Below are 27,971 nucleotides of genomic sequence, written 5' to 3'. Positions count from 1 at the left end.
TGAGCCTCAGCAGGAGCACTGGGAAGGGAGGGTGGAAATAAAGGGAGAATGCTCAGGTAAATGCAGATAGGAGAGATGGAGTATTGATGAGCAATCAGAAAGCTACACGGTAGGTACCTTAAAAACCAAAATAATACACCCAGCTGTTTGAAGAAGACATGTCAGGGAGACTTGCTTGCTGGTGAATGGTGCTGCAAAACTGTATGTAAGGTGTAATAGTGGTTAGCTGGAGGACTGATTCAGGACTGGGATAGCATTTTGGGTGAAGGTTAGTTCATTAGGGGAATTGCTCCATATGTAGCTTTCAAATCTCAAGAGACGCGTGGGACTGATGACTGAGTTTGCAACCCAGTCATCTGGCAGCTCAAATGTTCCACTGTTTACTTTCAACAGAGATTACCTTGTTTTTTTTTTTCCCCACAAGGTTTTAGAAGAGAATGGAGAACAAGTGCCCTGTTACTCTGTCATGGTGAGTTTACAAGAAGTTGGTGGAGCTGAAACTAAGAACTGGACTGTTCCCAGGAAGCTCAGTGAGTTTCAGAACCTACACCGCAAACTCAGTGAGGTACGAATCCTGGCTATGGAAGGGAAAAGATACAAATTGCTAAAATGTGTCAGAATGATAAAAATTTAATGCTGCCAATTTTAATGCCAGCCTTTCAGCTTTTAGCCCTTTACAGCTAGATCTCTATCTGCATATTTCAGGTCTCTGACAGATGCTTATAAAACTTGTTTACAATTATTTTTTCCCCTTAATAATGTATTACTGGGCTAACCCCATTTCAAAATGGTATATGCTCTGCGTGGATACAAAAATGCTGCTAGCAAGGATTTTCCTGCTATTTTCTAAGTCCGTGAGAGACTTTTCTCTCTCACAGAAGAGGTAGCAGAGTTATGTAAACAATTAAATACCTGCAGCCTTGAAAAGTCTTGTTTATAGTATAGTAGAAAAATATTTTGACAATGGATGTTTTAGGATTTTAGCCAATCACCCCCAAGGGTTGGCTGATCCTTGTCCAATTAGACTATGAAGAAAAAAGTCTATAAAAGAGTTTGTAAAATAATTAAATAAATCAATCTTGCTGCACAATTCCTGCCTGTTGGATCATCTCTCCTCCTCCCTATGGCTGTGGGACACAGTAATATACCCTAGGGCATTTTTATTTTTTTTAATAGCTCTGCACTGTCACATAAGAGCCTGCTGTAAGAACTAGACTTTGTGTCTGGCTTCTAGGGAAGTATTAGAAATGACAGCTTTTAGGGAGAGAGAAAGTTGGGATTCTTTTTATAGTGCTTTAACTTTTCTGTCTGATAAAGGATAGATAATGGTGGTGTAAAGGGAAAGGGTGTAGATGTGTCAGCCCATAGTGGGAAAGGGAAGGTGTTTTCTTGAGAAGGGTGTGGAAGGGAGATGAGAGCACAAAGGAGTCTCTCCCTTTCCCTTCTGAACCACCTGTCTTTTTCTCTGCATACGTGTTAATTGAGCTCTCTCTTCTCCTACACAGTGTTTTCCGTCATTAAAGAAAGTTCAGTTGCCTTCTCTCAGCAAGCTGCCCTTTAAATCCATTGACCAGAAATTCATGGAGAAATCCAAGAACCAGCTTAATAACTTTCTGCAGGTAAGAAAACAGAGACAAAACCAACAGACATCTAAACAGAAGAATTGAGAGCATGATGTGTCTCTATTGCCTAAAGAGAGAGCCTAGAACAAATAGGTCAGACGTAAGGTTTGACACTATAAATGTCAAAGTTGTTCAAAATTCCTGAAGTTGAGATGAGTTTGACTGATAGTAACCATTCCTCTAGTGGTAAGTTAATTTAAACTTTGATTAATTAAGAAATCATAAATAATGAATCCTTTAATTGCCACTTGCAGCTAAAACACTTCACAACAAATCTCTTATAAATGAAAAATTTTAATAAAAAAAGAAAGTTGTAAGATTAAAAGCTTTATTCTTACTAGTTCCAGTACTTTAGAGCTAGCTTCTTAAAGTATCTTTGTGAGATAGGGATTTTTTTTTCTCACCCTACCACTGAGCTGTGACTTAATCAGTTTTATTGGATGCCTCAACACATCTTGTTCCTTAACAAGAAATATTTAATTGATGTGTTGCTGTGTTGTGATGTGTCATTATTTTTATTTCATAGAAATTACTCTCTGATGAAAGACTGTGCCAGAGTGAAGCACTTTATGCCTTCTTGAGCCCTTCCCCAGAGCACCTCAAAGTTATTGATGTGCAAGGAAAGAAATCATCGTTTTCACTCTCCTCATTTCTAGAACGACTTCCTGGTGATTTGTTTTCTCATCAGGAGGTAAGTGGTAGAAAAGTAATCTTCCCAAATTTAATTACTTATCCAAAGCAAGCAGGGAGAGTCATTAGTATTTGAATGGCAGGCAATATTTCCAAAGGTCATTTGTAATTTAATCTAAGTGAACAAAGAGTCAGAAGTAAGAGCTGCCTATGAATTTAAAAGGTGCTTATTAATAAAATAGGTTTCCTGCCTTTTGGTAAATGAATATAGGCAAATGTGTAAACTATTGCAGATAAAAAAATTGCAGTTAATGTGGGATTGTTTTATTTTTTATAGCAGAATTTTCCACTTTTTGAGTTCTGGACATGCATATTTCAGAGGGGTTTTGGCAGGTAACAGTAATTTTCACTTGGGAATAGTCTCTTGGCAGGAACAGCTGTGTATCCTTAATAATTTCAGGACAACTTCTGAAGCAGAGCTAGTTTTGACAAAAAACTGTTGGCAAATAGTACAGGCTTACTGAGGGAAACTGCAAATGCAGGCAAGAGCCTATGTAGGCAAACCAGTTGGAGAATTTGTTATTAAGCCATAAAAACCCATTGTCTATGAAAATGCAATGAATAATAGATTAGTGACTAAAATAGCTCACGGACTATATTGACCATAATTCCATGGCACTCTATTCTGTGTTGTTCTTATTCAGATAATGCAACATTCAAGGAGCTGTTTCTATTCCCCGTTTTAGTTAAAGGTTATACAAAATTCGTATGAAATAGTTAATTTCTTACATACTGTAGTTGTCTGGAGTGGATGGGTGTTGTGCAGGATAACTGGAGTTTGGGGAACATGTACAGTTCTAGCCTTTTAATAGAGAGAAAGGTGGTCTTGCATCTCAGAAATAAAATCCTATATATATATCTTTCAAAATTATACTGTACTTGCATCTAGATGCTGAATGCACCTCATTTCAGAGTAATAAATATAAAGAAAGTTTGAGAAACTAGTTTTACACTTCAATAGAAGTACTGGAGTTCTAAAATCCAATGTGCTTTCAGTAAAGTGGCAAGTAGAAGTAGCATAAAAGCATTGAAGTGTGAAGCTATTTTTATTTTGCTATTTAATTGAAAAACATCCTCAAGACAAAGCCAGACTGCATAGATATTGTATTATGTGAGTGTGTAGGAGGAAATAGTTAGGAAATACAGGAGAAGGAAAGAGAATTTTTAATAATAGTGTGTGAGAGGAGAAAGAACAAATAAACAAAGCAGAAATTATGCAACCGATACCGAAAAACTGAGGGAAGTAGAGCAAAAAATGCCCACAGAGTGTGGCAACAGAGGAGTTGGAACATAACTTCTTACTGAGTTTAAATTTAATACTGTTCATTCCTTGTGGGACTAGGAGCTTAATTCTGGCCAGAGTGTATTATGCCAGGCACTGTGCAAATGCAGACAAAGACAATCCTGCTTCGTATTTGTCTTCCTTCTCTTCTCCCTTCTTTCCTTAAGCTTACACATAAGAGAAGACAACAGAATACAAATGGTGGGAACTGTTAGACCCTCTGAATGAGTGTGTCAAATGATTGTCCTAATGTGAAAATAATAAAATAAAATGGAGGGAGAGGGATTGTGAGGCAGTCTGGGATTAGCTCTGCTGTTTCCTGGACTCCCATGTCTTTCAGTAAGAGCTTTCGATCAGCTCAGTCTTGCCCAGTTGACAGCATCTTGGACCAGATTTAACTTTCCTAAAGCAGTTAAACTAGGGTTAAATCGTTTGGTACAAGGTCATAAATGAAGTTAGTTGTGTTAAACTACACATAAAGCTGTTATAATTTTGTTCTTTTTGTAACTGAGAATTCCTGGTTTAGTTTGTATTTTGGACTTTGTAGTAGAGAATGCTCTCATTCAGCTTTCTTTTTGACTTTACATCTCATCTCATCTCATATTTTCCAAATATATGTCAGAGGAATAGTATTACCTCTTGAGTGTTGTTTTCAGGATTAAATACTGCAGCTATTTCTTTATATATACAACTCCTTGGACAGAGTTAGCTTTAGTACGTATTTCTTAGCTCGCTACACCAAAACCAAATCAAAGGAAAAATGTAGTTGATATCATCTAGAAAGAAGGGGTTTTAGGTTTATAAACTTACTGGCTAGAAAATGCACTGTAGTGTAAGAATTTACACTTCTTGTTGCATTTTCTAAATGACAGGAAATTCACTGAATAGCAGAAAAAAATCCCAATATTAGATGATTGAATGATGAGGACAAAAGGAAGAGATGATTGATATCTCTGAAAACCAGGCTGAAGAAGAAAATTTGCACATCATTCTGACCATTCCTGATCCAGAGACAGGGACATTGCACCAGCCTCAATGGAGGTCAGGTCTGCCTCTTCAGCTTTGCTCTAAGCATAGGCGGGCAGGGGAAGATCCAGGAAAGCAAAGGGATGTGTCAGCTGCCATGCCTAATGATAGATGTTGTAGTCCTGATCCTGAAGCAATCTTCATGACACTGAGAAACAGCCTGCTGTCTGCCCTTCATTCTTGAATAGATGGTACTGCCAGAACTGAGGTGGTTCAACCCAGTCATCTTCTGGGAGTCTGTCTGAATAACTCTTCTCCTTATGGTGCCCTGAGCTTCGGTATCCTCAGGCTCAGGTCATTATGTATCACAATACTGTGTTTCTGCCTGGGACTGCTTCTCATTAATATTGCTTGTCTCTGCAGTGGCCAGTTCCCTTTCCACTGCTGGGTTTGGTTCCCAGTTTACTGCAAGGACAACTGGTTAGTGCCGGATCGCACTGAATGTCTTCAGCTGTGAAAGCACAATCTGTTCTCCTGGGGAGCCAGCTACCTGCTTCTCCCTGTGCAATAACCCTTTTCTTCCTAGCTGTTTGCAACGCAAACAGCTCCAGCTGGCTAGCTCCCCATCCTGGATGTTTTCTGTGGGTGTTGTGTCAGAGGAGGCTTTGCAATCACAAACGCCTCTGAGTGTCATCTCGTGCTTACAGCTCTCACCCATTTCCTAGCAGTACATGACTCCCACATCACCTGCTTTCTTTTATCCAGCTGGTGTTGGTGGGGCAATATAGGCAGTAGAGCCTGAAAATCTGGACAGCATTGAGGTGCTTGCTGGGGCCAAGGCTGCAAGGAGAAGATACAGCAGTGATGATGATCCCAGCAGTGCAGAGTGTCCTCATCACTCTGGTCCAATGGGAAGTGCAATCCCTTTTCAAACTCCCTAGTGATGTTCCTGTTTGCCAGGTCCTGCCAGCAGCAGTTGTTGGCTCTAATGCTGTTCTTTGAGAGGACTGGCTGTGCTCCTTTGCCAGAGCATGGCAGTAACTGAATCCATTCTGGAAGAAGGATGGGGTACTGCAGTGCATACCCATGTTGTCCTTCTCTTCCTAGGAAGAAACGGAAGAGGACAGTGACCTGTCGGACTACGGAGAAGAGGTGGATGGGAAGAAGGACTCTCTTGCTGAACCGTGTTTCATGCTGATTGGAGAGATTTTTGAATTGAGAGGAAGTAAGCTGTAAACCTGCTCAGTTGCTGTTGGGATCTATTGGCTCTGTGGGACACTTCTTAATTCAGATATTTTTGCTGTTTCAATAAGTGGAAACATTCTTGCAATCTATATGGCCAGTTTTCTGGGAAGCAAGCTATTCCTCAGTAGTTCACAACTTTGGAGCTTTCATTCAAAAGTGAAATTCCAATATAAAATGGGAAAAAAAATGTAACTGGTAGGGGAGATCATTTGCATTTAATATTTTTAAATTTTTCATGAAAAAAATTGGAAAAAAGGAGAAAAGGACAGTAGTATGCTTTTTGTAAATAAGCTGTTCATTAGATTGTATGAATTCTGAGGAAGGAAAGATGGCTTTATTATAGAACATGTCTCTTTAATGACTTATTGAAATGAATTTAATATCCATTTTAAGTGAATTATATATGCATTTTAGTTCTGCTATTTGTATGATGAAAATGATGCTAGAATTGTGATATCTTTTAAACACTGGAAATTCCCCCCCCCCCCCTCGCCAAAAAAAAAGTAACTGAATGATGGTAATAAAGAAAACTATTTTTGTTTCTTTTTGAATGTGCAGCCACACATGATGCCCTGTAAAATTATTTACAGGGTAACTATTACAAAATGTGGCACCTTCCAAAAATGGCAGATGTATCTTCCAAATATAGACTTTATTGTGATGGTGAACAGCATGAAAGAAAGATTAACCAGTAATTATTAGGAAGCACTCACATTTGTTTCCTTTATTTGTAATGGAAAGCTGACTGCTTGGTTTGAGTGAAAATGTTTTCAGAATTTTAATGGTGCTGCCATGAGTACTTTATACTAAATAGGTATGAAAAAGGTGTGAAGTTTGAGGGCATTTGTTTTTTTGTAGTAGAAAAAGGGTTTTGAGTAGTTGTATGGCTCAATAAACTTGAAATATTCTTACACATAAAAATTTACAGTATAACCTAGAATGCATAGTATATGTATGTTTATGTAATCTGGAAGAATTAAAAACCATACAGCAAACAGTACAAGGAATGCAATCAAGAAAAATGGAACCTCTGTACAATTACTGGAATCTTAGAAAGGGTTATAACCATGTGTTTACTCCAGGGGTGGGTTGTTTGGGTTTGGTTTGGTGGGAGGTAGGGGGAAGGTTTTGCACGTAATCATGGGTTCTGTAATGTTATTAACTTCTTGGTCATTATTTTTTATCATTTTTTCATTGTTCTAGTGTTCAAGTGGGTCAGAAAAACATTAATTGCACTAGTACAAGTCACTTTTGGAAGAACTATCAACAAGTAAGTAGCTGTTGCTTTAACTGAACCTTCATCATCATTCTATGGAAAAAAAACCTGAGAGCAGAACTGTTAAAAAATAATCTGGACATCTTGTTGGATATGGTAATCTGCATTTGTTTTCCACAGCTGAATTTGCTAAGATGTTATGTTTATTAGAGAAAACATAGATATGTGAATTATCTTCATGTTGCCAAGTGAGGCCTGGATGAGGCTATGAAGTCAGCACACCTGTCTGTACACACCTTCATGTGGAAAGCTGTATCACTGGTCAGAAAGGATTTTTAGAAGTATTCTGCCAGCATAACAGACTGTTCTTCATCCAGTCAGTAACTAAATTTACACATGCCAGTATGGCTTTTAAAGCCTCTTATGTATGTTATGTAGCAGTAAATTGGACTGGTCTCAGACAGTATCAATTTAAATTGATTGGTTCGTTTGTTCATACCCTGCTGGTAACTGGAAAATGCCTGAAGGAGGACAGAGAGGGAAAGAATGTGTGAGCATAGCTTGCATGCAAAGTTCCTATGTGGCTTTTTACGTGTAGGTTGACTTTATATTTATTGATTTTATGGGATTTGGCTTTATGGCCCAGTTCAGCAGTACTGACTGGAGCCTGCTCTCTACCTCAGACTCATGGTGCTGAAGGCTACAGTGAGTAGTGAAGCCACAGGAGGAGGCTGCTATCTCCATTTGTAATCCCTTCAGTAATGTGCTTTGCCATCTGTGAAGGAACTTACCGTGCTTCTATCAAAACTGTCTGTTTTTATCCTAGCAGGCACATCTCTGCAGGCAACTAGTTTGGAGTTTGCTACAATTAGTTACCTGATTTTCATGTCTTTTCCTGGTGAAGCCTTTGTACTGCCCATCCTTGAAATGTAGTTTTGACGCACATTTCAATGTAGTACTTGTAATTTGTAATGCATGTTTGTGGATTACATTGAAAAGCAGCCTTTTCCAGGTCTAAGTCAGGTATCTGGAGTGACCTAGATCCTAGAGCACCCAGAGCTGAATATGACCTGCTGTGATGCCAATGAAATCAACCCAGCTATACTGGCATAATTACATGAAAAATAACATCTCTTCCACTACTTTGAGGAGTAAAAAGAGTAAACCTGCATAAAACATGAAAGACTAGCTCCGATGGGCTCCCTTCTACACTTCTTTACAGGCAAATCCGTGACACTGTACACTGGATGTTCAGTGAACCAATGCTTGTTTACTACATTGGTGTGTTTCGAGATGCTTTTTGGCCAAACGGAAAGTTAGCTCCACCACCGAGAGCCAAAAGCGATGAACAGAAGCAGGAGACAAAACAGAGAGCACAGCAAAAACTACTTGAAAACATTCCAGGTGAGATCACTTTGATTCTGCTTAAAGACAGATTTAATAACTAGTAAAGAAACTGGTTAATCACATTATTTTCCTGTAGAGTTCTAAATTATGGTTATTTGCATAAATAAGGATGATTTTGGCCTTAGTCTTTGCCTCTCCTGCTTGTCTGATAAAAGGCATGCATTAAGATATTATTGGTGGATGCAAAATTAAAATTTCTCTCTCTCTCTGTATAATATTCATCAAGGAACCTCAGTTGATTCTCTCTCTGCTGTTTCTCTGTGAGCATATATGTGGCTCTGCCACTTGGAACTACTTGCCAAATAGGGAGAGTGCCACCACCCCAATTACTTCTTCCTGTTATGTTTCAAAGTTGGAGAGAGAGGGATCTACCCACGCTGTCAGTGCTGTGTGTTGTTGTCTATTTCTGGTAAGAGGTCTCAGGGCACTGAACGTTAAGAGTGACCTGCAGCCTGGGCAGAAGAAGATCCTAGATGGAATGGGTTTTTCCGTACCTTCCTTTGCCTACCCTTATCTCCCAAGCCTAGGCAGCTTCCTCTTCAGCCAGCGCATTTCTGGGGCACCATTCTGAGATGCTCCCTCCTGTCCCACTCACAGGACAGGAAGTCCAGTCACATATTTCTGACCCTTCAGAGATCATGGAAACCCAAAGGCACCTAACCAAAAAGATCCAAAATCATTACTTTTAGCACTTGGAAATGCACTTAAACATAGCTTGAATGCTTTTTCTCCGCTCCAGCTGAAGAGAGCGAGCTATTTTATGGCTTCACTGAGGTATCTCATATAACCCCATGCCTTAGGTAGTTTAATCAAATTTTACTGTAAAAAAGGAGTAGGTATGCATGCAAAATACTTGCCACTTGATGTGTAAACAACCCTCCATTTACTCCCTGTGTTATATACTCACCTACTTACCTAAATAGCCTTTCGTAGATGGTTTGCAGTTTTGTTTGATTTTTTGTTTGTTTTTGAGCTTGGAGCCATATGTCAGGACATAGCTGAATGCACCTTAGATTAATGATGGAGCACTGAATCACTATTTACTCTCTAATTTAATCCAAAATGTAAATAACTGACTTAGAATTTTCTTAACTGCCTACTTGTGGGAAGTGTTCTCTGTGAAGATTTGAGAGGCAATTCAAGTGCTAAATTAGTTTTAAACGTTGTAGAAATTGTGTCTTTGTGGCTGAAGGTGTATTTAAGTGAATGGTTTAATGATGTGTGAGATGAGACTTGACTCAGTGAGGTGAACTACTGAAAAGGCATTTGTTATATCATGTTAAAACACTTAAAACATTGTCACTGAGATGCACACGCTATTATCTGTTGGGTAACTTGAGAATATGGGTATCTTTTCAAGTTGTGTTTTTAAAAGGTTGCTGAGTAGGGACTGTGTATCTTGTAGCCAAGGGCCAATGAAGTGCAGGGACTTTGTTTCCCCTCCTTTATGGGTCTTTATGGTTGAACTAGATGATCTTGAAGGTCTCTTCCAAACTTGATGATTGTGATTTTGGGTAGTAGAATGATGATTCTGTGATTCTGGCTGGAGGTTTTGCCTAGCCTGAGTGAAACAACATAAACTGAAGTAATGTTTGTTTGCAGATACTCTGCAGAATCTTGTTGGACAACAAAATGCCCGTCATGGTGTAGTGAAAGTGTTCAATGCACTGCAGGAGAGGAAGGCTAATAAGCATCTACTTTATGTGAGTAACCAGAAAAGTAGCTTTTCAACTTCATAATCCTGTTAGTTACTGAGCTCTACTCACTCAGTATTAAAGCCTAGGGAGTGTGTTTTTGCAGAGATTTGTTATTAAAAAAAGTCAGATGTTCTAGGCTTGATCACTTGACTAAGCTTGAATAATAAAAGGCTGTTTAACAGCAGCATTGCTTTGGTCTAAAAGAGATCCTTTACCACATCCAATGTGCCTGACTTCATAAGGTACAAACTAATGTCTTCATACAGCTTAGAAAAATAAACATACCTTGGGGAATCTTAGAGACAGAGAGCTCCAGTACTGGCTCACAGTTAGGACATGGCAGGCCTCCAGAAGTTCCACTCCTCAACTGTTGGCACTCGTTGGAATATGCACCTGGATCTAAGTATAACACCTTCACAGTCAGTCAGTCTCTTCTGGCACGTTCCAGACAGCAGCCTGTCACACAGTGCTGCCCCAGCACTGGAGAGAAGGTGCATGCCCTGGTGCTTGCTTATGATGCTATGGAGCCTTTGACAGAACAGCACCAGTTTATACTGGGTGTGAAATCCCCATCTCAAAGCTGCTGCCCTTAATGCTTGCCTCGTTTCAGCCTTAAGACATTTCCCATGTTATCTGTAGGGCATGTGCTGACATTTGAATGAAAGAAAAGTAGTTGCATGAATGATGAATATAATCAATATAATCCTGTTACCTGTGATTTTCTAAAAATGACAGAAAGGAACAAATTCTCATTTGCTTGGCACCAGCATCATCTTAACTCTTTTCTGTTTTTCAGGTTTTGCTGGAACTGCTGCTAACTGAACTGTGTCCTGAGCTGAGAGCTCATTTAGAGCAGCTTAATGCCACTTAGGTTTGAACCTGCACAATTGGACCACTAGAGAAATGTCTATGTTCAAGAATAGACATGAAACTTATTTTCCTCTTTTCCATAGAGGGCTGAGGACTATGATTATTTTTAGCATTTTTCTTTCCTCTTGAGTTTTTTGTGAAGTAAACAGACTTGAAAAGATCTGATGCTGTCATAGGGTAGACAAAAAAAATGCTGTATAGCTGCCAATTTTTATTTAAATTGTTCTATTTGACTACTCCTCTGTTTCAAACATAGATTGAAAAATAGATGTTCATATATGCTGAAAGAAACCAGAAGATATTTTAAACATTTATGGAAAGAAATTTTGCTTATAGTGGTAAACTAATGAATGTTGTACAGTTCTAATCTCCTCACTGAGGGTCTGAGCATTCCTTTTTTTTCTTGTGTATTGAAAAAGCCTTGTCGTGCAATACTACATGTAAAGCTATTGTGAAAATTTTATCAATTTTGGTTTTACCAAAGATTTTCTGTAGTTTGAAGCATTTGTAAGCAATAAATATCACAACTGGATTGCAGTACTTGATAATGAGGCTGTACTGACAACTGATCAATGAGTTTGACAGCACTAGTTTAATAAGAAATATCTACATTGCTTTGAAGTCTGTGTCAAAATTATGTATTGTAAACCAGTATGTCCTAACAGAATGCCTGTGTTAAATGTTAGTTCAGAGATTAGTGCTTATGAATTGCTTCTATGAATGATCAAATAGACATCTAATTAAACCATTCTGATAACTTCCCTGATATTATTCAGGGCTGTTTTATTCAAATGCCCCAATTTCAAATAACCTTCAAATCTTTCCCTTATTTTATACAAGGAAAGAAAACTGTCTTCAGTGGTTGTTTTTTTTTAAAATTTATGTAAAAATATGTAAATATTGTGTTAATGCACATATAAATAATTAAACATCATCAAAAATCCCTAGGTGACACTCACTACTGTCTTCTCACTTTGGTACAGTTGTGCTCTTAGAGAAACTACTTGCAGTTATGACTGGCTCTATTGTAAGGTACATACACTCTGTATATGCTGTATTTAAATCAAAATTTTTAGTAACATCTAGCTTTCTGTTCCAACAGTTTCAGAAAAGTTTTCAGGTCGTGGCACAGTCCTAAGAAGCAAGGCAAATTCTGCACTTACAAAGTTTCATAAGTAAACAGGCCTTTAGAAATGTGCAAGCTTACCATAGCAATCAGTAATTCTTCCTAGTGGTTAATCAAAGTATCTTTTGATAAAAGATCCAGCAGGACATTGCTCAGACATACATACTCCTAGCCAAAAGGTTTCCAACTATTTCTAATACAAACAGAGGCAGTGTGAATGCAGTATGAAGGATTGAGGAAAATAGGCCTCATATTGAGGACATATATTCAGTATTTCCGTACTAATGTTTGGGGCTTTTTTCCCCACAGTTCTGTAAGGACTATTTTCTAGTTTTAGAAGCTGGCATGGTTTGAATTGTAACGCTTGGTGTTCTACCAGTTTCCAACTTTGAGTCTCTGCGATCCAAAAGTAAAATATATAAAGACACTTAAGTACACCTAGATGCTTTAGAGCGTATGTGGAAGAAAGTATAAGCACCACTAACAAATTAAGCTTTAAAAATGGCCATGGCCTGTGAGTGGGCTGTATGTGAAAATGAGGCAAGATGGGGTTCAAGCTCTTCAGAATATTAAAATTTAAACATTATATATGCAGAAAGGAAACAGCCATTTTTATTTGGTTTTGGTTTGATTTATGTGCTATGTAGCAGTAAGACATGAAGAGAATACATCTGTCCCAGTGAAATGTCCTTAATAAACTTTGAAGTCTTCAATACAATTTTAAAAAAATCTGTTTTGGTTTCATCTGAGTTAGAGTGTGAGCTTTTTACTGTCTCTTTTATTTTAGATAAAATGAATCAGTGAATTGCTTTAAATAATACTTTCTAGAAAGTTGAAAAGCAAGCAGTAAGAACAGTCTATAATTGCTGGAGACTAATAATGGTTTATTGTAGGAAATAGATACCAGTCACAGGTAAAGGAAACACTAAATTGTCCCAAGGTTAGCTGCCAATTGAAGGTGAGAAGCAACAGCAGGATCCAGATAGCATGCCTTTGAAAACAAAGAATATCACAGTTCTAGTTTATAGCTACAATAAAATTCTATGTTATCAATATGACATTAATAATTCTTTAAGTGTCAACAAAGCTACCTGAGACAGTCAACTTGCTAAAATATTGAAGAGTTAACATATTTGGCTTTGAATCCTTTTTCTGATGCCACATTGTAAAAAAAATTTAGTGTTTAAAATTAGCATGCTTGACTATAGTCTTAGTCTTGGGTTTATTTTTTTTAATTCTGTGTGTTGGCATGGCATGTGCAGCACCACAGATGGAAAAATAAATCTGCTTACAGACTGGATGAGTTTCATTTGCTTCCATCATCTATTTCAGGACTCTTAGGGATGCCCATCTTCTCTTTCTCATTTCTTACAAAACTGACTGGGTCTAAGAATGGTAGGCCAAAACCACAGCTGAGCAGTTAATGAAAACAAATATGATTTTAAGTAATTGTACAGTTACCATGGGAATTTTCCAGGTACAAAAAAAACCTGAACACCCCCACAACTCTTTTAAAAAGTTACTGTTTCAGGGAGCTTCCTTGCTTACTTCGTTGCTTCTCTTCTGCTACTGATTTAGAGATGCCTGACACCAGTCCATAGGAATTCTCTCTTTATACCAAGACTTTAGTGACATTCCTAGATCAGTCTCAGATGTACAGCAAGTGAATAATGAGTGAAAGTTGTAGTCTTCTTTCAGTTGTGGCAGTTTTATTAGACTTTAGAAGACAGTGGGAAGGATTACACTCCCACAAAGCCATGCAGCAATTTAATCCTGATGGACTTCTTTGATGACTTAACTAGGAATACTGGCTACAATGGTCATAATACCTCAGCTTATTTTCTTTCTTATCCTATCCTCTGTAACACTTTTCACAGTGGGAGAACAAAATATTTAAAATGTCTGTATTCAGATCACCTTCTTTGCTAAGCCTTTTCTATCAGTGACTTCCCTGAGTAAGGAGCCACAAAAATTGTTTGATAATTATCATTTACATAACTATCCATTCATTTAGATTGCACCAAGATGGACATAAAAGTATTCTACTTGCAGAAATAAATGGCCACTACATGCACAGAAACCATAGAGTCTCTCTGAAGCACAGATGCCAACTTGCTACATTCCCTTCAGCTGGTATAATCACCTTGCCTTGATGCCTTTAGGCATCGCTGATACTACTCAACAGATTAATCTTCTAGAGACCATTATTAATATTTTTCCTCAAGCTTATTTCCCTTAATCTTACTCCAAATTTGGAACTTTGAAAAAAGTGTGACTGATTTTTTTTCCCCTCCATATATATTGAACAGAGAAAGCAGTAGATCCTCAGCTATCACTGAAAATGTAAATATAAAAAAAAGCATGAGAACCCGTTATGGCCAATTAAAGTATCATTAATAAAGGTTGTAATTGTTACAGAATCTAAGGTATATGGAAAAGTTATTATTTTTCAGTTGTGAGAGAATGAAAGAAAGCAAATTGATTTGGGATAAAATTATTCAAATTGTTTAGCTAATTTATCCTGCAAGTTACCAAGCTCTTTGCTGTGGTGATTACCATAGATTATTTTGTTGTTGTTGTTGGTTATATTGCTTGCTTAAGCAAGTGGGCAGACAGCATTCTTTCAAGGCTGTTTTCAGTAGTTTTTAGTACACTTCTATCACTCTACATTTTCTTGCAAAGATTTTTTTTTTAACAGTGTTGGAATCCTTAATGAAATAGCAAGTTTAGAGACTCAGATCTAAGGTATCGCTCCATGAGATATAAACTACACTATAAGACTTTCTCAACTTACTTTAGAATAGTATTTCTCAGCAACATTCTGGTCTTTCTCTATGCCTCGGCCAAGCTGGAGGCATCTAGCCAAGTAGAAAGCAGCCATAGCAGCCCCCTTGGCTATGTATGTTGGATGACAATCAGATATCTTGGCTTGCTTGTTGATGTCATCATTTTTTGTAGCCCTGTTGTGGAATTTAGAGCATTATGTTAGATAATGCTAGTTCAAGCAATAATTAAATTGCCCATATATGACTTTGACAATGCCTCCTTTCCATTTACATTATTATCCAAAATAAGATGAAATTTACAAGTACTCAGCATCTTATGAGGATTTTTATATTTTGTATTTGATTTTAACTTAGACTTATTTCAATATTGTGATATTAAACAGCAAACAAGTATACAACTTTGAAGTCACTTTCACTATAATTATGCTAGCTACAAAAGGCAACATATATTTTACACTAATTGTTCCTATTAAATTATTTTATGGAAATTATATGTGGAAGAAAGGCAAAGCTCTTATTTCATGTATTTGAGCGAGCAACCTCATGTAGTGGAAGATGTCCCTGCCCACAGCAAGGGGGCTGGAACTAGAGGATCTTCAAAGGGCCAACCCAAATCATTCCACGATTCTCTGATCCTGTGATTCTAAAATTTCCAGTTCTTACAAGGATATTGGCAAATCATAGTAATCTGAAAATCTTGGACATATTTGAGAGTCCCTGGTTATAAAACTCTGTTAGGAAAACCACTTATCACTGTCTCAGCTCAATTATTTCCTTTCTTCTGCATGTTTTCTGTCATCTTAATTTCAGCATGTTTTTTAAGAACTATTTTAAGAATCAGAGGGACAAAGTCAATGTTGTTTTAACTATCAAGCTATAATTATCTAGTATCATCACTATAATATTAGAAAATGCTATACCTATGTGAGAATTGATTTCTTTCTGTTGCCTTAAAACAGATACCCCCAAGCCCCATATCCTTTCTAGATACCAAACAGTAATTATATGCTTCTTTACACATAATTTTAGCTGTGTCAGTGCTTGCATTTCCTGTAAAGGACACAGGAACTGGACCAAACTGCAGAGCAAGGGAGTTATGGGGTGGGAGACAGTGAGTAGAAATGACATTAAGATGGAGGAGGTGGAGAGTGGAAGACTGTTTGCAGTATTAGAGGTGCTGAGATGAAGATGGAAATAGGTAAGTGGTTTCAAAATCATACTCCTGTGGTGGACACCACAGAGAATTAGGCACCTTGGAGCCCAGTGACATGCAAAAGCAGGACTGCTTTCCTCCCCACCCTCCAGCACTACAACCTAAAGCATACATGAAACTTTAATCACTGTAGACACCCGGGAGCAAGGTCTGCAAGGAGAAACTCTACCAGCAGCACAAACCACAAAAAGAAGTAAGCACTCAAGAGTGAGTAACTTTATGTGAAGGGGCACTGAGGCACCATCTCTCAGCCTGACGGGGACTCAGGAGGGGTGTGTGGCTGTCCAGGAGCTGAGGTCTGAGATGTTGCTGAGAGGGTGCCACAACTTGTCCAGAGCACACACAGATCCTTTGCGACTCTTTCATGTGGGCACGAATGACACCACCAAATCAGAGACTACAAAGCCCTGGGGTGCAGGCAAGTACTGGTGCCAAGTTACCTTTCCTTCCAGTTCCCTTCTACCAGTGGGAGGAAGGCATGCAACCAAAACCACACATATAATACAAATCAACTTCTGGCTTTGTGGCTGGTGCTGGTCACAACTGTCTTGGCTTTTATGATGATGGGACATTCTTTGATGACTATAGCCTGTTAAGGAGGGATAGGATCCACCTGTCTAGAAGAGGCAAAGGAATCTTTGGCAGCAGGCTGGCCAACCTGCTGAGGCGAGCTTTAAACGGGAGGATTTGAGGGCACTCTAGACCCAAAGTGGTTGCACTTGTGCCATTGCAACCAACTGGAGAATAAGCCAGGCCAACCAGAGCAGCAACAAATGTTCCTTAGCTGCTTCCCAGGATGAGGACCAGAAGACAACCACCCCAAGTGTATGTGTACAATGCACACAGCCTGGGGACCAAACAGGAGGAACTGGAGCTCTGCACCCACTCAAAGTCACACAATCATAGGAATAACTGACACATGGTGGAACAACTCACACAACAGGAGGATCGTGATGGATGGAGAGGCTGTTTTGTAAAGGCAGAAAAAGAGGAAGAGTCATGTGCTGAGTTAAGGAGAACCTTGAACGTGTAGAAGTTAATGGCAATTAACTATGGTAATTTTGGAAGCCTAAATGAATGCCTCTAGGCCAGGATCAGAGGGATCATCTCAAGAGAGATCTTACACTAAGCATCTGTTAGTGACCTCCAATGAGACAATATATGGGTCACTTAAGTAAGTTTCGGGAAACAGAATCTGGATCTTATGGGTGACTTGAACTACCCAGGCATTAGATGCAAGAACAATACAGCAAGTCCCAGGACATCCATGAAGTTCCTGGAATGGAGCAGTAGAGTACTACTGCCTCAACCAAATGTCAGATGTGCCAATCAGGAATGAGGCACTGCTTGACTTGCTACTTGCAAACCAAGAAAACCTGCTTTGTAGTTCCTCAGTGAGTGACAGCCTTGGGTGCATTGAGGATCTGGGATCCTGCTGAGCACTCTGAGTGTTAGTACTAGGACAAAGGTTTTAGATTTCAGAATAGTAAAACTTCAGCTCACAGCACAGTTGGGAGGGTCTCCATAGGAAGCTTCCACAGAGAATAAAGGAGCTAGTGAGTGCTGGGAATTCTTCAAGAATGCTCTCCTGGAAGCACAATGAACTGTTTGTTCATCACCTTTAAAGACAAGGAAAGTAGGTGGAGCAAGAGACACTCTTGGCTTAACTGCAAGTTTCTGAGCCCACTCAAAACCAAGAGAGAAGCATACCAAAGGTGGAAAAGCAGGTAAAGGGAAGTGGTGGATTCACTGGCCTTGTACACTTTTAAGATTCAGCTGGACAGGGTGCCGGGTCATCATGTCTAGACTGTGCTTTTGCCAAGAGAGGTTGGACCACCTGATCACTGAGATCCCTTCCAACCTGGGGGTTCTTTGATACCGTGATACCATGGGGACTAAAGGGAATGGTGAAGGCAGGAGCCTAGAGGAGATAGTGGACAAGGAAGGCAGGATTGCATATGGACATCTGCTTTGGATTCTAGTTCAAGGCTGTTTTCCTTAACAGGATCAGAAGTTCAGTCATACTGAGTAACTGAGAACCTTATAATATTAATTTTGTCACTAGCTATTCTGTTGTTAAAGATGAATTTTGCAATTCATTATCTCAAGCATTTCTTGGGTTCGAAAGACAAGATCATTATCTTATTAATCATTTATATCTGTTTTATGTGGTCTTGCACGAAGAACCCGAATGAAAAATAAAAATTACCTTTTGGCTAGTGCAGCAGCCTTTGAGTAAAATTTTCTAGTGTAGTAATATTCCACAAGATGGCCTTGAGCATAGATGTTTCCAAGCTGTGTTGCTTTTCTCAAATGCTCCAAAGCAGCTTTAGTGTTGCGACGTATACCTTGTCCGTAGAGATACATAATGCCAAGTGCTCCCTGTGATTCCAGATTTCCATTGTCACATGCTTTTGAATGCCAGAAAAAGGCCTAAACAAGAGGCACAAAGCTGGAGTACATATTTACTTAGCTGATTTTCTTGTATACTGTTTCCATAAAAGCTTTTACACCAACCATCCTGTAAGAAGTGTTTATACATAAAAGAAAGAAAAATCCTTGTAAGGCTTTTAAACCTGCTTCATTTAATGTCAGAGCTGTCAATCAGTGTTACCTGCTTGATTTCTGAAGGTTACCAAAGCTGACAAAACTTCTGTCTGTCATTCTTTCTGATACTCTCACTTAAAAAAAAAAATCTTGGCTAGCAGTGTCAAGTGAGTCAAAATGAGGGATTCTGGCCATCTGTTCACATAGGCTTAAACGGATGATAATGTCTAACTACTCAAAATACAGCTTTCAGAGTCAAATATACCACTGTAAAATTTCTGTTAAATTAAAAATTAATCGTGCTTCATTTTTATTTCAAAAGGTACACGTGGGCTTTACCTTCTTCAGATCTTTTAGAATTGGCATAGAATAAAGCATTCCTAAAGTACTCTGGGCCTTTACACTTGCTTTTGGATTTCCATGGTCTGCAGCAGTAAGCCATAACCTAAGAAAATGGGGACAACAAAGTTTAAGTAACACACAATCTTAAAATTTTTCAGGAAAATCACTGACCGCCCTTACCTTTCAGCCTCTTCGGTTGAATGTTTAACACCACATCCTTCATAATATGCCCTGCCAAGATTGTATGCAGCTGCAAACTTCAAGTGACTTGCTTCTGGGGAATCAGAGCTGAGTATTTTATTCATGTATTCCACTCCCTTTTCCTAAAATTGAGCCATTTAAGTTATTATGTTCAGACCATGAAGAGGATGAAATATATAACCTGAGAATGCAGTAACTTCTGCAAGACAGGCAATTTTTTTCTCTTGGAAGAAAGGCTGGACAGACTGGCAGGACAGCCTGGAAAACAGTGTCATACCAAAGCAGAACTGATCTTTGGTTACTAGACAGCCCCTAAATTTTTGATCCCACCATATTTTTAGTATGAAACATTTCCTCATAAATGTTCATCAGATAATATATTACTCTTCTTCACTGTTAAAAATTTTCTCAAAAATATTATTTTGCTTACATAAATGAATGTCACATCCTACACTTGTAACATTTTCAATTTCAGAATTCTGATAACTTTTTAATATTGCATAATGTATCTGAAATCATAAAACAACCTCAACAAGAAGGCACTTTCAAGTCCCTGCATTTAAAATACCTTAGATTCATAAAGGACAAAACCTAATCATATTAAATAAGCAGATGGAGAACATTGCATATGAGCAACTGGGCCTCAGAAGTACTTTAGAAATAAGATTTACACTGTTAGGATTTAGCATGGACACCCTGTTTAAATACACTAGAAACAGTCCTTTATAAAAGGTTTTTCTTTTGTTCAGCGTTCATATTGTAATATACAAGAAAGAAAGAAACTTCACTAAAATGTTTATTTGCAAGTAAACAAATGTGGTAATTATGCAGGCATACAGAAAAAATGAACCACCTCTAAACCCCATATTTTCAGTTCTGCTGGCAATGCTGCAAGCACCAGACAGGAGTCTCATTAGTTAATATACTCTTCAGTTCATTTTTTTGGCCTTTTGTCTTATAATCTACCCTTTTATTCCTAATGCTTGTATTCTTTCCTCATGCCACTTTTTAAGATCATCTTCACCAACAAATTAACTCTTCTTATTGTAGCAAATCATTCCTTTGCCTTCCTTTTTTGTAATATAATTCTTCAGTTTGAGTTCTTAAAATTCTTGCAAATGGAATTTTTCACGTGTCTAATTTTAAAATATTATTACCTCCTTTGTCAAATTTAAAAATATTACTGTCAACAATTGGCAGAGGAATAATAATCTCTGGTATCCATGCTAAAAGAATAGAAAGTACCTTAAAAAATCTTTGTGCCAGAGATCTTACGCTTTGAAATATAATTGTTTGATTTCCATTTTCACTCACTTTATTTTCATCTACATTAATTGCTCATTAAAAAGTAAAAAATTTAAAGCAATTTTTAAACATAGCTTCTACATGAAGTCCAACCAAGCCCTTGGAATTTAATTTTTAAATAAAAATTAATGTATTTTTCAGATACACCTATTTTATTATAGCATTTTTGAGAACTTCCTCAACCCAGAGCCTTCGCTCTTTAATGATACTCTGTAAACAGCTGCACTTTATGAAACTAATTCTAAATGAAAAGGCTGTTAATTTTAAACTAAGTAATCATGTTTACAAAGAGCTCTTAGTAATTATCAGCTAATATTAGAAGAAAAATAAAAAGTGTGCAGCTAAATTACTCACAGGGTCTTTTTTAGTGCCAAGTCCATCATAATACATTACACCAAGCTGATACATTGCTTGAAAATCTGTATCTTTAATTTTTTCAAATTGCTTTAATGCTTCTTCATACAACCCCTGGGAAAGAGAAAACAAACAATAACTCTATGATATGTACACCCTTACTATTTTCCAACCTGGAGTATTTCTCTCATGAAAAAAACCCAAACAATTGCAACCATAGAACTGGCAGAAAACAGAGATGGAGTAAGTCAACAACCACAAGGAAGTTGGGTAAACAAAAGCCATTCTGACAAACTTTCTCCCCTCCCCCAAACCACCATCTTTTTAGTTTGAGGTAATTCAGAGGCCCTGCCCCATCTATCTGACATCCTTTAACTTAGGTCAGCTGTTCTTACACCTCGAGGGTTTAACAGTCTGCTTTTACATCTCAGCTAAGGATTGGTTTCACAAAACTAATAAAACAGATGTCTGAAAACTTTAATGGACTCAGCTGTCTGCCCCACATTTCTTATGGAGGTATCACCTGCAACAACAGAGATACTTTCACTCCTAAGAATGAATCTCAGAGAGTACTTGCTTCTGCATTAAGTGAAAGAAGAAACTACACTTAAAAATACAGTTAAACAACTGCGATATAACAGTTAACTGAGCCTGGTGTCCTAACTAAAATATTTTTACACATAAACACTAAGTAAAAACAATATTGAAATTAAAGTGTTCTTCTCTACATTTTTACTTCAAATTTTCTGTGTGTTTTGATTAAAAAAAAAGCTTAGAACCAAGTAACAGCTCAACAGTCAGTCACATGTCCTCACAATGATCGGCCCCTGTTAATACTGTCCAAGCTATTGTCTAAACTATTAATTGACTTGGAAGCTTATCCACTATGACTGTGTGGGCATTGTATTTTTAAAGAACTCTGGAAAAAAAAAAAACAATTCCTTTTTACAAGTAGCTGTCATGAATATCAGAAAAAGAAGTACAGGAGGCACATTTAATCTCACCTTTGCTGAGAATTTAGTGCTATATGAAGGAGACATAGGGCTGTGATTAGGAAGTGTTTTTTTTTTTCTAGTATCTAAAAGTGCAGTGCTATGAGCACATGCATTTTCAGGCACTACAGACATACATTTAAAAATCTGAAAATTAAAACCTGTTCACACAATAAATTTAGGGATGTACAGCAATATCTATCATGGACATCCAAGCCAGCTTGTCAAGAAAAAGGCAGGAGTCTGTTCATTCTGCTCCATGGAGTTAGTCTCAGGTAATTAATTAATGAAAACATTAAGGACAGGGCCGAGAAAGCCTGAGTGAGTTAATTCTGTTCCTGCTGCAAACCCTGAGACTGATTTACACTGTACCACTGCTGCACTGTAAACAGTACTGAATCCATGCATGTCACACTGGAAAATACCTGACTTAGTGTTTGTACTACATTCTTTTCTGTCTTCCTGAACTAAGTTGTAATTTTCACAGGAAGATGAGGTTTAAGTTCACCTGCCAGCCAGTCTTGCACTGTTCCCCGAGCATTTACTTTCAAAGACTTGGATGACCAATTTTAGCCAAAGTGGGCAGGGACAGAAATCTTGAAGATAATACGTTTCAACAAGTTCCAGTTCTTAGGTGGGGAACAAAGATAGAAAGCTGTGTATTGGGCAGGGCTCACGATCACTGTAACTGAAAACAAAGTGTGTTGTATTTGGTCAGTCAGCTGCCCAAAAACCCAACCTGGCTTGGAAGCTAACTATAAGGATAGGCTGCTGCTTACTTATCTGGTCCTAAGGAGACCTGGGAGGGAAGTGGAAGACCTCCCTAGATGCTTGGGGAAAGTGTAGGAAAAGCTTATTTAGGGGGAACACCTGGTGATTTTAATGGGATAAAAACAGGCATAGGGCACCTCTTGTAGGTTTTTTAAGGTGTCTCTTTTTTCAGTGAAAAGGTGTTGAAAATTGTCTGCTTTATAATATTTACTTAAAAGAGGGAAAGCACAACCTGTTCATAGTATCGTTGTCCATCCAGAAAAGGTGCCGGAAAATCTTCACCTGCCTCTCTCCTCAGCAGCGACTCCTCTGCTTTTGCCAACAGTGTAACATGGGAGTGGTTCTCTGCTTAAAAACAGACACATGTCTGGGTTTGTCCCTTAAGAGATGGAACAGCAGCTTTGTAAATACACTGAACGTCTGAAGCTGGCCGTGTCCCCTTTTTAATACACTCTTCAAAAGACTAAGACGAAAGAGAAGGCTTTGTTATAAAACGGAGAAGTTGCGTGAAGGAAACGTTCAGTAAATACAGCCTGACCCTTGTGTGCGTGAAGTCCGCCGCCAAAGAGCTGAAACCCGCGCCTAACCAAAGCGGGGCGCTGCCGGCCGGAGCCGGGCTGGGAGGGAGCGGTACCTGGCACGGCCGGGTCCGGCGGCAGCCGCTCGCTGCGCAGCGCCATCCAGCACCGCCGGCCGAGCTCTCCCGGCAGCCCCGCGCCCGAGGGCGGCTCGGGCCGAGCCTGCCGGGCTGTGCGGGTCCGGGTCCGGCCACAAGGGAGGGCGGCCGCGGCCCCCGCTGGTGCCGAGCTCCCCGCGCCGCCGGGCCTGGATCGATCCCTGCCGCTGGGCCGCGGCCCAGGGCGGCCCTGCCCAGCCCGCGCCGGCACCCGGCGCTGCTGCATAGCTGGGCCTGGGTCGCACGGCCTTTGGCAAGGCAGGAGGAAGACTGGGAATGTCCCGACGGCACTTTCCGTTTGGGCTTTGCTCCGCCTCCGGCTGTTGTCCGGTGCCAAACTGTGAATAGGTGACGGGACAAGCTGCGGGCTGGGCGCCCACCGGATCTTCCCTGATACCGCCGGTCCTGCCGGAATTAAAAGCAGGAGCCCAAAGTGCTCTGCAGAACGCGACTATGGGCAAAAGGAGCAGAAACTCTGAATGCAATTCAGAGAAAAAGGCACCGGGCATGACGCTTCAGTCTAGCAGGCGGGATTTCACCACTTCAGTGATCAGAAACTGTTTGTTGTAATGTAGTTTGTTTTCCCCATATAGGTATTACAAAACTTAAAAGGATAATTGAGGGAAAATGCTGTTCGAGGTTTCTCCTGAAATGTAAAGCATTGCTTTCACTTCCGTTGATTGCTTCTGGCTGTCTCTCTTATAGAAAGGGAATAACACCAAAATGCGTGAGAGTGCTTTCAAAATAATCTTCATCTGTGTTCCCAGCTTTTTCTTTTTTTCCAGATGATTATCATCCTTCCATTTTTGGCAGTGTGATCTGTTTCTATAGCAACAGGGACAGAGGCAACAATCAAAATGGGAGAGTGATGCTTGCAGATTTGTGTGGTTAAACCTGTGGGCTCAACATGATGTTTTCCAGCAGTCCCAAGTGACTTTAAGTACCAAGAAACTCCTAAAATTAATCCTGATTCATTTTTTGTAGATGATACAGGAAAATAAACTTTTTAAATCATCAATTAATTACTTGATTTAACAGACAGTGAAGAACAGTCTGTGAAAGCAGCATTACCCTTCAGCTAAGACAATTAACACTGGGCTGCATGGCTGCTTTTGAGGCAGAAGGGTATGAGATTCACCAGCACACCTTGGTTTATCTGACTGCTTACACACATTTATTAGAACCATTTTTCCAATTTAATTTTGTTGATAGCTATGTGAGATGTGTGATCTGAGATACAAAGCACAGAGGAATTTTTGCCAAGCTATGTTCCAGAACAGCTGTACCCAGGAAGCCTTGTCCTTAACTGGGACTTGGGGCTGCCCCATACAAAATAATGAGAATTGTTGCTACTCTGTTTATGCCAGTACAAGTACCGGTTATTCAGAGGCAGAACAGTTTTGCAGGCACTAATGAGGTGTGCAGAATGTGACCTGAAGCTCAAGAACTAATTAATAGCAGGAATTTGAAGAGAGTTTTGGCTGGCAGGATGCAAATCTGTGTATAGGTGGCTAGGCTGGAAAGATGGGATTCCTTGGGTGCAGCTTGAAGCCTCTGAATTGCTGAAGTAACGTAGGGAGGGAAGATCTTAAAAACAAACCAAACAAAACAAAACACAACCTCTTGGGCAATGCAAAACTATTTAGTCTAAAACTAATTCTGGATATGTGTGTTTTCCAAAACTGTCTTTATAGTTGCATAAACAATGACCGTGGATTTCTGGCATCTGTGCAGAGATATTTCATCCCTAACAATGCATAGTTAGAAGTGTAGGAATTTTATTTGTTTGTTAACTAATTTGCTTGGCTACCTGTTCAGGGAAAAAACCCAACCCAACATTTTGTAATTACACAAGTATATTTCTTTCCATATAAAAGCAAAGTGAAAACTGTCACTTACAGAAATAGTTCTGCTGAACTGCCTATCTACCTGAATTTTCGCACCTTAAAAAATATGCTCATGTTCCACTAAAATAATTTATATTAGCTTTCCCAAAGGAGAAGCAGAAGGTAATTTCATCATGTTTGTGAATTCATTTCACAACTATGTATACCCTAAAGGAACACTGCTAGGCTTCTTTTTCTCTAACTCTGTTTATCAAAACCATGCCATTATTATTTGTTTTTTAAATATGTGACTTTCAATTTTTTTTTTTTTTTTTTTTTTGTCACGGTAGCGATTATGAGGAACTTCCATAACAAACAAACAAACGCAGGCATTTGACACAGAAAGAAATACCATAGTGCTAAGGGAACAGAATTGTGCACCTTGGGCACTCACCCTCTCTAGGATACTTCAAGCTCATGTAAGTGACAATCTAAGTTCTGTATTTGCAACTGTGTTTTGAGCAGAGATGTAACAACAGGTGGCTGTGCCCAGATCCACCATTGCCAATTCCAGTCCCGCTCAGACTGGGGATGAACTTGCTGTAATGTCTGTGCTGAAGAAGGTGAGACCTGCGTTTCACAGCGTGGCACGTCTGGCCAGTCTCCCTGGCCTAGTGGTAGAGCTTGGGCAGGACGATAGTACGGATTTCTTTTTACTGATTTAAGCTTTTTTTGGGGAAAAATCTAATTCTCTATTGTTTTCTTTCCTAGATCCAAGTCTGCCTCGGTCTAGCCTTCCCAAATCAGCGTTAAGGTACGCTGGCAGAACTACTTTGGAGGCTGCGCCTGGCAGCAGCAGCACAACCAAGCAAACACCAGGCCGCGCTCAGGGCTCGGTGGCTCCGGCTGACGGCGGCACCGGGGCGTCCAGCGACGCACCGGCCGGTGCCGGCTGCCCGGGGCTCCGGAGGGCGCTGCCGCGGCTGCGAGTGTGTGCGGGACGTGCCGGGCGGCCCCCCGCCACATGGCCGCCCCCACCGCCAGCCCCGGCCCCGGCCCGGCCCGGCCGCGGCCCCGCGGTGCCCCCGGGGCGGCCAATGGCTGGCGGGCGGCGGCTGCCGCCGCCTACGTGCGGCCGGCGGGGCGGGGCTGCGGGCCCGGCGCTCGCAGCCGGCCGCGGACAGACCCGCGCCTCGGACCCCCAGCCCCGAGGGCCCCGCGCCCAGCAACGGGAGCGATGCTGATGCTGGACTGCACTTCAGAGGTGAGCTTTGGCAGGGTCTGTCTGTGGTTCTGTCTTACCGGGAGCACGGCTGCGGAAGTGAATGAGGTGTAGTTTGCCTGGAGCTGCTGCTATTAATGTTGGGGCGCTGCCGCTGTCGATCGGTATTTCTGGTTAAGAGATTAAAAGCCGAAAAAGTCTTTCTTGCACTGCTTTTTTTATAAAAAAAAAAAATTTAAAAGGCAGTCTCAAGGAACATGAAGATCCAGTGATTTGCAAGGGGAATGTTTTTTGCTGTGATGCAGTGTTCTGAGACCTGCCGTGGCTTACACTGGCAGTAACATTTCTTTTTTTCTTTTGATATCTTGTTTCAGTCTGGTAGTTTCAGCAACTTATTTGAGATAGGAACCGGTGTGAACGCACCTGCAGATGCCTTTGGTCAGTCTCCAGCTCACTTGGCTGCTTGTGGTGGTGAAGCTTTTTTTCTACTGTGGCAACTGCAGACAGGAGCAAATCTGAACCAACAGGTAAAAACACATACATTTTATTCCTTCCACTTCTAATGTGGCATATCAGTAAATCCATTTAATATTATTTACATACTTTTTATCTAAAAGAGGTTTTTCTTATACTCAGTTGTATCGCATGCATATTGGATTTGCTTATTCTAGAGTAACTTCTTGCATGAATCAGAAATCCTGTCTATATTGCATTAGCAATTTCACTTGCATTGTATAATTCAATTTTCACAATTAAAATGCTGCATGCAGCTGTCCAAACAACTTAATTCTTTTACACAGCTGAGTATTTTTCCTCCAAAAATTCTGTCCCTACTTCCAGTAAATGTAAGGATTCTTACTCTAGTTGCTTAGTTTAATTCCTCATACATCTGAGCTGGTAGCAAGCTATTGGTCACAGCAATCCCTGAATGGTGCTCAGAGATGCTGTTAATCGATGCAGAGAGTATTCTGTGTAAGTTATCTTTTAAAAGGCAAAGGTTAAACAATGAGTACTGCAGGGGACAACACTTCTACTTTGTGGCGATGAATACACTAGATATTTAACGGCAGTTACCAAGTACACTTTACTAGCTATATTCCTTTAATCTCTCTCTCAGCTCACAACAGACTGGTATACATAAACAGTCATTTTGGAGACAAGACAGCTTTACCCTCTTCCTCTTCTTTCAAATGATTGTTAAATTGCGTTTTTAGGATTGCCTTGGAGAAGCCCCGATACATAAAGCAGCAAAAGTTGGGAGTTTGGAATGTCTTGCTCTCCTTGTTGCTGGTGATGCTAAAATTGAGTAAGTTGAGCTACATTTAGTAACTTCAGTAAGAGTGTCAAAGGACGTGCTTTTTACGCAGTACATTTAACTTGCTCAGAACATGTGTGCTAAGGCTGCAAATAGAGCATGACTATAGCCCTAATAGTATTAACAACTGACATAAACACCAAAGGAGCACAGACCACATGCTATTGTTTAGCTATATACCTCTGTAACAACTGCTGAGAGAATATTCCTGATCATAATCTCACCTTCTTGCCTTTCTGATATGCTAAGCCAGTAACAGTCTGATGACAAATTTATTTTAAAATAATTATTCCTTTTTGA

At 39.7% G+C, this 27,971-nt stretch overlaps 3 protein-coding genes across 6 annotated transcripts in view; 2 read left to right on the top strand and 1 right to left on the bottom strand.

Moving 5' to 3' along the window:
* The window catches only part of SNX25 (sorting nexin 25), an 83,349-nt gene extending 70,510 nt beyond the window's left edge, over positions 1–12,839 (top strand). The window contains exons 12-19 of the mRNA XM_048304259.1: positions 425–565; positions 1,506–1,619; positions 2,149–2,313; positions 5,668–5,785; positions 7,009–7,075; positions 8,244–8,425; positions 10,031–10,131; positions 10,922–12,839. Coding sequence (XP_048160216.1) covers positions 425–565; positions 1,506–1,619; positions 2,149–2,313; positions 5,668–5,785; positions 7,009–7,075; positions 8,244–8,425; positions 10,031–10,131; positions 10,922–10,996 — 963 coding nt within the window. The 3' untranslated portion in view covers positions 10,997–12,839. The remainder of the gene's footprint in view (positions 1–424; positions 566–1,505; positions 1,620–2,148; positions 2,314–5,667; positions 5,786–7,008; positions 7,076–8,243; positions 8,426–10,030; positions 10,132–10,921) is intronic.
* A 145-nt stretch (positions 12,840–12,984) lies between these two features.
* LOC125326221 (LRP2 binding protein) lies at positions 12,985–26,530 on the bottom strand. Of its 4 annotated transcripts, none has more exons than XM_048304266.1 (8): positions 26,437–26,530; positions 22,865–22,977; positions 20,870–20,983; positions 19,190–19,332; positions 19,007–19,112; positions 18,330–18,553; positions 14,916–15,081; positions 12,985–13,112 (listed from the first exon to the last, which is right to left on the bottom strand). In XM_048304266.1, exons 3-8 carry the CDS (start codon positions 20,921–20,923, stop codon positions 13,047–13,049), a joined length of 759 nt encoding a protein of 252 aa, XP_048160223.1. In that variant the 5' UTR covers positions 20,924–20,983; positions 22,865–22,977; positions 26,437–26,530; the 3' UTR covers positions 12,985–13,046. The 4 variants fall into 4 exon arrangements, with proteins under 4 accessions (XP_048160223.1, XP_048160220.1, XP_048160221.1 ...); XM_048304263.1 differs by lacking the exon at positions 26,437–26,530 and adding an exon at positions 23,267–23,534 and having other exon boundaries at positions 22,865–22,980; XM_048304264.1 differs by lacking the exon at positions 26,437–26,530 and adding an exon at positions 23,267–23,534.
* ANKRD37 (ankyrin repeat domain 37) overlaps positions 26,281–27,971 on the top strand; it is a 2,608-nt gene continuing 917 nt past the window's right edge. Inside the window, exons 1-3 of the mRNA XM_048304267.1 lie at positions 26,281–26,398; positions 26,731–26,883; positions 27,571–27,662. Of these exons, the coding sequence (XP_048160224.1) occupies positions 26,372–26,398; positions 26,731–26,883; positions 27,571–27,662 (272 nt within the window). The 5' untranslated portion in view covers positions 26,281–26,371. The remainder of the gene's footprint in view (positions 26,399–26,730; positions 26,884–27,570; positions 27,663–27,971) is intronic.

Source organism: Corvus hawaiiensis, chromosome 5 (assembly GCF_020740725.1).
Source record: "Corvus hawaiiensis isolate bCorHaw1 chromosome 5, bCorHaw1.pri.cur, whole genome shotgun sequence".
NCBI classification, from domain to species: domain Eukaryota; kingdom Metazoa; phylum Chordata; class Aves; order Passeriformes; family Corvidae; genus Corvus; species Corvus hawaiiensis.
This window is presented reverse-complemented; position numbering and strand designations above follow the sequence as displayed.

Bases quoted from the DNA above. Each gene is read 5' to 3' on its own strand.
- LOC125326221 (XM_048304263.1), bottom strand. From the start codon at position 23,534: ATGCAGCAGCGCCGGGTGCCGGCGCGGGCTGGGCAGGGCCGCCCTGGG. The intron at 22,981-23,266 runs GTACCGCTCCCT...TCTGTTTTTAAG, and splicing joins GCCGGACCCGGCCGTGCCAG to CAGAGAACCACTCCCATGTT. The intron at 20,984-22,864 runs GTTGTGCTTTCC...TCTCTTTCCCAG, and splicing joins GACAACGATACTATGAACAG to GGGTTGTATGAAGAAGCATT.